The following is an 11,600-nucleotide window of genomic DNA, read 5'->3' on the forward strand; positions in this document are numbered from 1 at the left end:
ATTTTACAATGTATATGTGTATCACATTACATTGTATTCCTTAAACTAATACAATGCTACATGTTGATTATATCTCAATAAAACAAGAGAGGGAAGATAAAACGTATACTGATTACCAGGACATGATCAACAAGTGGAGCTGTTGGGCATTTCTTTTGGCTGAGGGATGAAAACATTACTGAGATACAAGGTGAGGTAGTGAACCTAGATAGCTTGGAACACTGTATTATTATAACCTCATTATGAACTATGGGACATTCTGTATCAAAATAAAATATGGTGATAGAAAAGGTAACATACCAGGTGAGAATCCTGATTCAGACGAGGAGACTGTGGAACAGCTCTTGAAACTACTGGAATCAAGGGTTTCCTAGCTACAATAGACAAAATGAAATTATTTCATTCAACAAACACATTGCAGTGCTCTAAACTTTCTTAAAACTTATTTCTAAAACTGAATGAAACAAGGAATATAACTTAAATTTTAAGATGTGGCAAAATCTTGATAACTGTTGAAAAAAACTTCAATTATTTTCTGCACTGTGTGCCAGGCACTGGACAGTGAGAGATAAACAAGGTCCCTCAAAAGGGAGGGACACAGAAAATAAACAAATAAACCAGGTAAATTCAGACTGTGATACAAAGAGTTTCATGTCAATGAAGTTTGAGAGCAGTTTTAGATAGGATGGTGAAAAGACCTCTCATGGGAAGTAACATTTCAGCTGAGACCTGAAGACAAGAAAACAACAGCTGTCGGGGTCAGTTCAGGTGAAGGAGATAGGTCTCAGAGGCAGGGCAGGGGTGGGGGTGGGGGTGGGGGTGGGGACCCCCCACCCCCCAGCAGCAGGAAAGCAGGGAGGGTGGCTGGGCAGGACCACCTCAAGGGTATCTCTTTAAAAATAGAATGTTCTTCTTAAAAGAAAAAGTGCCTATTCAATCATTTCAATTTCTCCTAAGGATACCAAGGTGGTTACCATTTTTAAGTGATTCTTATGTAAAAAAACTTACAGCTATATCTGGTATAAACTTCATTTTTAGCCAATTTATTTCTGGTTTCATTATTTTCCTGTTAAAATGCTGTAGGCAACATACCATAGCAAAGTAAACTGACCAATGACATACTGAAAGAAAATATTTGCAACATATATCACAAGGGCTAATATGTAATGTATAAAGAACTTATATAAATCAACGAGAATAAAAACAACAGTTAAAAAACTAACAAGGGCCTGGCCGGAGTGGCTTAGCGGTTGAGCATCGACCTAGGATCCAGGAGATCGAGGTTCGATTCCCAATCACGGCACATGCCCGGGTTGCGGGTTCGATCCCCAGTCCGGGCATGCAGGAGGCAGCTGATCAATGACTTTCTCATCACTGATGTTTCTCTCTCTCCCTCTCCCTTCCTCCCTCTGAAATCAAGAAAGATATATTAAAAAAAAAAAACTGACAGGTAGGATAACGCATGAAAAAATATATATACGAACGATGCTTAAACACATGGAAAGCAGCTCAACACCCTGCAGTAACAGACACACATTTAAAACGCCACTTCCCATGGCTCAGGCTGCGAGGCCCTGGAGAACAGGCACTCCCACACGTGGCTGGCCAGTGAGAAGCATGTAATTCCTACGGAGGGAATTTTGAAGTACAGTATCTACAGACACTTCTACCGCAACCCCACTGCTACATATTTGCATCCCTCCAACAATAGGCAAAAGCCCATATACTTATATAAATATGTAAGGTTACTTATTGTCACGTTATGTGTAATAGCAAAACACTGGAGGCTGGTTGCATGAACGCTGGTCCATCTACACAGGAGGCTCACAGAGCTGTACCAGAATGCAGACGAGTCCTATGAATGAGGTGCCTTCCAGGATGTACTGCCAGGTGAAAAGCAGCAAGGTGCTAATGAACACATAGAGCATGGTGTCTTCTGTTGAACAGGGGAAAACAAGTTCTATGTGGAGCTGTATGTTTTAGCAAAAGGAAACACAGGTATGACATAGAGGTTACCTACAGCAGGCAGGTAGGGAAAGGGTGGAAGGCACAAGGAAGGAAGCCGAGCAGATGCCTGTATATGGCTCAGCTTAAACCAGGTCAGTATTTTACATAGTCAGAAATACGTAAATCAACAAGGATGGCCATAAAAGTACTACTACTGAATATAAAAAATGAACTTAACTATATTTATACTGAATAACAATCACCCAGAAGAGAACAAATTACCCAAGTAACTTTTGAACATAATACTCAACTCTATGCTCTCAGTATGACACAGTCTACAAAGAAAAAAAGGATTTGTGAATTCTACAAATTTTGCTTTTTCTGGCAGTGATACTGGGGTAACAACCTGGAAACCATTTGGGGTGTACTGCAGAACTGAGGAAGTAAATGGACTGATGTGGTAGGAACCTGGGCCCTTTCTCACTGCAATTTGGAACAAAGGAACACGTTATGGAATGCAGGAAAGAGAAGAGCTCTGAGGTGTGGAAGTGTAATTAGAGATAATCACTATAAACTCATGACTTTATTTAAAAAAGTAGCTCCTAGCACATGTCCAAAAGCGTATGACAGGAATGATGTGACATGCACACACATTTGCTTACGTGTGCATAGGACACTTCTGGACAGAAACCGTGCTGAGTGGCTGAGAGACTGAGAGGAAGGAGCCTTACTTTTTACCACGTACACGTATTACCTACTTAACCACCATGTGATTCTTTAACGTAGCCTCCAGAGCAAGTACCTTCTCATCCTGTAAGCTCTAAGAACAATCCAGACAGAATCCAGCCTAACCATCCTAACCTTCAGGGCTGTTCTCCGGCTCATGTGTCTGCAGCGTTCCTTGTTGTTTAAAGGAAGTATTTTTCTTTTTCAACATTTCCAAGCTTTCTAAAGCTGTACTATGTTCAGACAATGACTTTAAAAGGGAAATGCTATTTACTAATCCTGAGGGTTCTGAAGAATTCCGAGGACTACTCCAGTATTGCCTGCTTGCTCCAGCAGTATCTGCTGCAACATGGTCACAGGATAAACTTGAAATCCTTCCCAGATCTTCAGATTCAGGAATATGTGCTTCTGTGTCCTTGGAAATAGGATGCTTTCTTCTCAGAGGGTAAAACAAAGAATTGGAAACTTGGGTGTTTGATTTATCAAGAGCAACACATCTGTCAGAGTGACTCTGACGGCCATTTCCTAGTTGGATACTGTCGTCACTGCCAGGGGACCGCGGCAAAACTTGCTCATCATTTGTGTCTAAGTCACTGCTCATAATAAAAGACTGACGTTCAGTCTGTTCTGAAAATAGGTTGCTTTCAGGAGTCTGATTAGTGTCTATGTTTAAAAAATGAGGACTGTGTAAATTCGAGTTTATACCTTTACATTTATTTGGGACTGAGGCAAAATCATAGCTACTTCTGACTTTTCGGATAGGTGTATCAGCAGCTCCGTTACCGGTATACACATCCCCGGTCCACTCTGAAGCTGAGTCAGTGCACTCTGCCATTTCACCTCCAGCAGGTCCAGCCTGACCACAAAGCTGTGACGGCACAGTCTCCATGGTAAGAAACATCTCTGTAGGTTTACCCCCAATAGGCACTGAGAGTGGCAAAGGTGCACCACTGCCCTCCTCACAGTGCATACCCTGAACACCCGAACAGTGGTCCTCAGCCAAGGTCTCCTTTTCCCAATCCGCTTGATCCTGGGGCATTTTGTTGCTTTCCTGGGGTTCCTCTTCAGTGTCACTGGTTTCAAAATTGTTCAGATTAAAATTTACCTCCAAAACTGGTTGTGTTACATTACTCAAGGGTCCACAAATACTAAGACTTTCATTATCAGTTTTAGTTCTAGAAAACATGTCAGTGATGGCATCATTGATTTTAGAGTTGTTACTCAGTGAAGGTTCCATTTGTAGACATTCCGATTCTGGCAGATAAGCCACGGTTCGTTTGTACCCCTTTTCTGCTGTTCCACATGTATTTATCTCCTGAGCATTTTCTCTAATGGGAATCGATCCTTTTATGCACAACTGGTCATTCTGATTAACAGGTATTGGAGTATTTTCTTGAATGTTAGATTCTGACACTAAGCCATCATTTTCCACATTGCCACAGGTAATGGGTAAGCTGTTGCTTTCACAAAACAAAGGAATTTCCAATTTTTCTTCCTGATCCCAGGGTGAATCAGTAGTATCTACTAGCTTGTTTTCATTACACTTTTCCCCATTTTCAGCACCTGTTTCAAATAACTGTATCCTTTTTTGTATCAAAATGTCTCTCTGATTTAAATTTATGTCATCACCTTGAACCTTGGGCTTCCTGTCTAGATTATTTCCATCTACAGCAGAATGAACAGGTGAACTCTGTAAGGATAAATACATAGCCCACCGGCTTGTACTTCTCAGGGTGCTTTCTGGTGGTCGCTGGGACTGTAAGCTTTCTGTTCTCCTCTCAGCACACTCGATCAAGCACTGTGGTTTAGGAGGAACTTGTAAACTTCCTTGTGGTTGTACGTGAAGGACATGTCCTAACATCTGAGAGTCCACTTCCTTGGACATACTGGTTGATTTGGACTTCAGAAGAGCTAGGATCTGTGCTTTGCTCCTGATGTTCTGTGCAACTCCTGAACAGTGAGGGTCCAAACTATGTCCTTTTGTGGGCTCGTCGGTCAGTAAAGAAATGGCGTGCTTGTCTGCAGAGCTGACAGGGCAGCCAAGATGACGCTCTTCCCACAGCACCTCTGGGTTACTCTGGGAAGACAGGGCAGAGCCTATGTAAGAAAGAGGTGGGCCATTTTTCCCTGTGTCTTCATAAACGACAATGTTCTTGGGCTCTGCTGGCATCCTGTTTACTTCTTTCTTGGCAGCAGCAGAAAATAAAGGAGGGGTGCTCAAGAATGGAGAGAGAAAGGCAGGACCAGGGGTCACAGCTTCAAGTGATACAGCTGACTCGCCATTTTCCACAATAACCATTTTCTTTGGCACTTGACATGGTCCTTGAAAACCCTAAAATATTAAAACAATTATTAGCTGTTTTATTGCTTATAAAGTGTGAAATGTACCAGCTGAAAAAAAAAAGAAGGAAAGAAAAAGGAGTGTGTGTTTTCTAAGGTAATAAATAATTAACACCTACAGTTTGCCAAGTTAAAATGTAAACTCATTTTTATTAAGATTCTTTCTAATTAGGGTTTACTTTCTACCTAAACATATACTATAAAATGCCACATGAAGGAAACTACAACAGCTTCAAAATTCACCACTCCTTAAATGACTTTACAGGTATAAATTGGTCCAGTATTTTCAGAGAAACTTACAGCATACTTCCTTTTCAAACCGGGAGGCTGATATCTGGGGGACCGGCCAGAGGGCATGGCCCGCCTTGGTTTGTACCCTGGTGCTTCTTGGATGGCCTCCTGGTTAACAGCCATGCTTCCAGCAGCTCTAGCCTCCTCCACTGTGATTAAATATCGATCACCTTCTAAGCCATCTCCGGGTTTCACCTAGATGTTAAAGAATAAGTGTAAAAATCACATATATCTAATTATTTGATGACCTCTGTGTCCTGTAAGCTCACTGGCACTGGTAGACACAATGGATATTCGATAAAGTTATTGAATGATTATTATTATGAACTACTTAAGTACCAACAAGCACAAGAAAGAATAAGAGTACAACAAAAATGTCACTAACTTGTTTACTCAACAGTATATAACAGGGAACTACAGGAGGCCCTTTGTTATGTGCTGGGGATACACACAGAAGCAAGAAAAACTGACTCCTCTCAAGGACCACACTTAGAATCCATACAACTAAATGCAATTTTAAAAAATCAGAGCTATTAAATATCAATTATATGCCTTTAATTATCACAAATTAAATATTATTTTAATTATTAGTTGCTTAAACAATTGTATTCCAAAAAAAGCATTTTAATCACCTAAATAAAGTATAGCACATGCCAAAATCTCTGACTGCAGCATAAAAATAAATGATCAACCTAGTTGATAAAATCTGAGTATTATCAGAGATAATGTACTTAATTAGGGAAATGATTCTAAATGAAATAACAACAGTAGTTACCACCAATGAAAAGTGCTTCTGGACCCTCTTTTGATAAATATAGAAATACCACAAGCACTATTACTGTCATATAAATTTTAAAAGTAGAGTAACATGGCCCAAACCAGCACAATGACAAGAAGATGCATCTTGCCCAGCCGGGTGTGACTCAGTGGTCAAGCGTTGACCTAGGATCCAGGCATTCAGGGTTCGATCCCGGTCAGGGCACATGACCGGGTCGGGGGCTCGATCCCCAGTCCGGGGCCTGTAGGAGGCAGCTGATCAATGACTCTCTCATCATTGATGTTCCTATCTCTCTTTCTCCCTCTCCTTTCCTCTCTCTGAAATCAATAAAGGTATATTAAAAAAAAGAAAAAAGATATATCTTAACACCTTAGAGTAACTGCACTGAACTGCTGGGCGCCTTTCATGAGCTCTCCCAAGTGCGCAGCTCAGCCCAGCAGTCTGCCCCCTCCTGCATGTCACAGCAGAGTCAGATGCACAGCTGAGCTGCAGGAGTAGCAGAAAGTGGGAAATGACCTGGAACACACAATCGGTTATCCTTAAGTCTTCACACTAAACATGCTCTTAGCTCCCCTCCCTTGCTCCTCCAACAGGGAAAAGTACAGGGTCAATGCATGAGATAAGGTTAAATAGGACTAACCCACAAAGGAGTCCCACTGTGGCTCTGCCTGTCAAACCACGTAACAGAGTCAGATGAGAGTCACTAAGTTACTAAACTTTCTGTGCATCTCTCCTAACCTACAATTCACAGGGTCATGTAAACATTAAATCAGACAATATCTAAAAGCTTTCATTTAGCAGAGTCTGGCTGATAATAAGTGCTCAATAAACACTAGCTATAATTATTACTATTAGTAGCTTTGACTACACTATTTAACAACATTCATAAAAGATATATTTAAAGAGATTTTTAAACAATACTTAAAAATAAGGTAGACACGCCCTGGCCGGATAGCTCAGTTGGTCAGAACATTGTCCAGATACACCAAACCTGTGGGTTCAATCTCCAGTCAGGGCACATACAAGAATCAACCAATGAATGCATAAGTTAGTGGACCAACAGATTGACGTTTCTCTCTCTCTCTCTCTCAAATCAACAAATATAAAATAAAAATAAGGTAGATACATTAAAATACCTCAAGGTGCTTCAGAAATAAACTCTCCAAACATTCTCCTTTGTCATCATATAAAATTGCCTATGTTAAAACAAATTAAATGTTAGAATAGGACACAACATAAGTCTGCTTTTCTTAAACATCTTCAATAGCAAATCTAAAATTGTTCTGTGAGTAAATCATGTAAGGGGGTGACTCACTTTAACTTGGATTAGAAAGGGTGTCTGTTTTAAATGTCACTCACTCTGTCAGGGTGAAGGCACACACGTGAAACTAAAAACAATCCCTGCCAGGAGGCTCTGGTGTAGACTGGGAAGCAAAGAGAGTGGGAATGTGTGAAAGGCAAAGCAGGAGACAGTCGTGAGACGGCCACCATGGTGCGGGAGGTCAGGCAATGACGAGGCCTGCAGGCAGCCACTGTGTCCGAGGCAGGATGAACAGGACTTGTGCATGGGAGGCACAGGGAGAGAAAGGAAACTAAGGAGGTGTCTCCTCATGTCTCTGTAGCCATTCACAAGCATGCCTCCCCCAGCCCTTAAAATGTTGCTATTTCCATCACTGTAGAACTTTGGCAGTTCTTAAAAGATTAAACAGACTGACACAGGATCCAGCAATTCCACTCCTAGGTAGATACAGAAATGAAAACATGTTTTCACAAAAACTTGCACACACATGTTCATATCCGTATTCAAAACAGCCAAAAAGTGGAAACAACCCAAATGTCTGTCAACTGACCAACAGATAAGGACAAGATGGCAAGTCCATGTGACCGAGTCTCACTCCGCCATGGAAGGCTAAGGGACTGGCACGTGACTCACACGCACGGCCACTGAGAGCGTGATGACGAAAGCAACTCATGAAGGGACACATGTTGTGACCGTAGTCACAGGCAAGGCCCAGCACAGGCAGACCCGCAGACAGCAGGTAGATCAGTGGCTGCTGAGGGCTGGGGTTATGTGCTGAGTAGTGGTTACTAATGGGTATGGGATTTCTTTTTGGTGTGACAAAAATGTCCTGAAATAGACTGTGGTGGTTGCAAAACTCTGTGAATATACCAAGACCCACTGAATTGTATACTCTAAATAGGTACATTGAAAAGCGTGTGAATTGTATGTCAGTAAAGCTGTTAAAAAAAAAAGGGTGTTTCTGAGGGCTCTTCTTCCTCTCCCCTTTACATTCCATACCTGCCCCCGGCCACATCACCCATATACATCAGATCATGTTATGCTTCCGCTCAAATCCTTCCAAGGTCTCCATGGCTCCCAAAGAATGACAATAAAAGTCCTTACAAGGAGCAGTAAGGCCCCCACCCCTTGATGTCCACCCTTGCCCTCAGGCACCCTACTCCTTGTTGTTTGCCCAACGCCCCAGACACACTGGTCTGTCTCCGTCTGACTTCCACGAAGTCGAGGATTCGTCTTTGTTCCTCGCTGCATCTTTTAGAACAGTGTATAACTCAGATGGTCAAAAACTACTTGTTGAATAAATGAATGAATGAATCCACTCCAGGAGCTTCAAGTATCACCCAAATGCCAAGCACCCCTTTCAGCTGCCCAGACTCTCCCGAGTTCCAGGCCCCCTCAGCCAATTACTTGAGTGCACTGAAATTCAGTTATTCCCAAAATGGAACTCAAATCTTCTTCATTCCCTCTAAACTTTCTTTCTTTTTGGAGATACCCTCACTAGGACCTTACCTGTCATATGATACCTGAAACTCATTTTGGACCCTCCTCACCTTCCACTCCAAGACCTTGAGCATGGGCACTAGTTCGGACGCCCCTCTAGCTATCCCTCCCTCGCCGCCCCGCACACGCCTGCCTGCTCAGACTCCGATCATGCTGTGTCTACGTTACGCTGTTGTCTCTTTACAAAAGCCTCCCTAATCCAGTCTTTCACCTTTCAGGACTTAAAAGTTATGTTTGATACTGATGCCAAAAAGACGTCCTAAAATAGAAACATGTCACTCTTCTGCTCACAGGTCTTCGCTGGCTCCTAGAGGCTGGGCACACAGTCCCCCGCGATGCAGCTCCTACAGCTTCCCTGCACAGGCCCTTCACTCTGGCCACATTCTCTGCCTGCAGTTCCCCAAACGTTTCCTGCTGTTTCGTACCTCCGTGATGCTGTAGCTATGACACCATCTTCATTTCAAACACTCTTCATCTAGAAAGACTTCTGAACTAGAGTCAGACTTTGATGTCCCTCCTTTGTAATCTCAGAGTCCTAAGCATATTTCTGTACATATTATGATCCTTATGCTCTTGGATAAAATTAGATAAAAGTCTCTTGAAGAAAAAAACTATAATTAACAGTTACCATTCAGTGCATGCTTACAATGTGCCAGGCACTTTGTTAAAAGTTTCCGTTTTCTCATTTAATCCTCAGGCAAGTTTATGAAGTATCACTGTTTCCCTTTAGCAAGACACTAGAGGCCTGAGAGGCGAAATAACTTGCTAGGGTCACACATCCAACACAGGAGAGTCAGTCTCAAGTGAGGTCTGCCCAGCATGAACTGCTCCTTATGCCCACTCCAGGTCTCGCCTAACCTTTCCCTCACCCACCAGCAACATGTTGAGTGATGACTCAATTAACGAAAGACAGTAAGAATTTGGAAAGGCAGAGAAAAGGCATGGCTAGAGCAGGAGAATAGGGTAAACAGTGGCTGAGGGTACAGTGACATTAACTTTCCTGGATCACAGAAAATCTCTGGGGCTAACCTGAATTTATCTTGTTTTCCTACACTTCCTACCAGTGTGAAGTGTACAATGGACACAATAAACATATGCGAGTGTTGAAGATAAAGTTGGATACCACTAGCTTGACCTTAATATTATCATTTTGTAATACAAGAAAACATGAAGGCTATTCAGAATCCAATCAGATGTCTTTTTAATATAAGACAAAATCTGTAAGATTTTGAAGACTTGGCCCCAACCAAACAGAAAGAATATAAAAGAAAAAAATTACACAGAATAACATTGAACAGTGAATGAATTAATTAGTTTAAATGGTTAAAAAAATATAGATGGGGCAGGCTAAACATTCATCTATTCAAATGAGAAGAATTAACCAATGTCACCCCAATGAATTCAATTTTAAAATAAAGATAATGAGCCCTGTCGGTGTGGCTCAGTTGTTGAGCATTGGCCCATGAACCTGGAGGTCACGGTCCAGTCCCTAGGAGGGGCCATGCAGGAGGCAGCCATTGATGATTCTGTCATCACTGATGTTTCTCTCTCTCTCTCTCCTTCTCCCTTCCTCTCTCTGAAATCAATAAAAACATAGAAAAAATTTTATATATATATATATATATATATATATATATATATATATATATATCACACACACACACACATATATATATAAAAAGATAATGACATGACTTGAACGTGGAGATCCCACTATGAGACCAACCCTCTCTAAAGGGCATGACCTGGTACAGAGTGCTCTGACTGAAACTAAAAACAAAGCTCTTAGCTTCTGTCATCGACTGCTTTTCACTTACTTTGTTTCCTAAGTGAGTGACCTTCAAAATCCCATCTTGCCACACTTTTGACCTCTTCATCTTTTGGTGAGTATACAGTACCTATTTCCAAAAGCACAGAGCGAAGAAACGGTTTCTACTCATGTATGTTAAATGTTACATATTTACAACACCTCTTATGTATTTACAAACAAAATATATTTACAAACAAAACATATTTAAGACATCTTTTATCAAAATAAAGTCACAGCCCGGCTGGGCGTGGCTCAGCGGTTGAGCGTCGACCTGGGATCCAGGCGATCAGGGTTCGATTCCCGGTCAGGGCACATGCCCGGGTTGCGGGCTCAATCAGTGCCTCTCTCATCATTGATGTTTCTGTCTCTCTCTCTCTCCCTCTCCTTTCCTCTCTCTGAAATCAATAAAGATATATTTTTTTAAAAATAAATAAATAAATGAAAATAAAGTCACAACTCATAACAATAACAGAAAATTTATTAAAAAACAACAACTAGGTAATAAAAGGAAAGGGAGTGGAGAAAGGAGGTGTGGAATCTAAGTAAAAACTAAGGTTAACTGAGTAACAAGGAACTGAGCCTCCTGGCCATCAGTGGGAAGGGAAAAGGTACGGGCCACACAGCACTTGTGGTCTGTGCAGTTCTCGGTGCAGTTTAGGCGCCTGGAGGTCCCCAAGGCTTTCCAGGGGTCTATGAGGTCAAAACTACTTTCACGAAGTTGCTTGCCTTTTCCCTCTCATTTCTTCTGGGAAGCATGGTGGAGTTATGTACAGGTTATTCATGTGAAAGACTGTAAGATTCAAGATTGACTGCAGAAGCAGGTCTGAGTTAATTCTCAGAATGTTAAAGGGATATGCAAAAAATATACAGCAATACTACTCTTGTCAATGTTTCTTTGTTAATGTTAT

The 11,600-nt window shown here is 41.6% G+C and overlaps 1 protein-coding gene across 1 annotated transcript in view; it reads right to left on the minus strand.

Annotated features, from left to right (window-relative positions):
• The window catches only part of ZGRF1 (zinc finger GRF-type containing 1), a 54,484-nt gene that overhangs the window by 39,135 nt on the left and 3,749 nt on the right, over positions 1-11,600 (minus strand). Inside the window, 5 exon segments of the mRNA XM_081134681.1 lie at positions 301-370; positions 4,950-5,005; positions 5,314-5,499; positions 7,219-7,278; positions 10,700-10,780. Coding sequence (XP_080990807.1) covers positions 301-370; positions 4,950-5,005; positions 5,314-5,499; positions 7,219-7,278; positions 10,700-10,780 — 453 coding nt within the window.

This window comes from Miniopterus schreibersii (assembly GCF_964146895.1).
Source record: "Miniopterus schreibersii genome assembly, chromosome: 4".
Taxonomy (NCBI): Eukaryota; Metazoa; Chordata; class Mammalia; order Chiroptera; family Miniopteridae; genus Miniopterus; species Miniopterus schreibersii.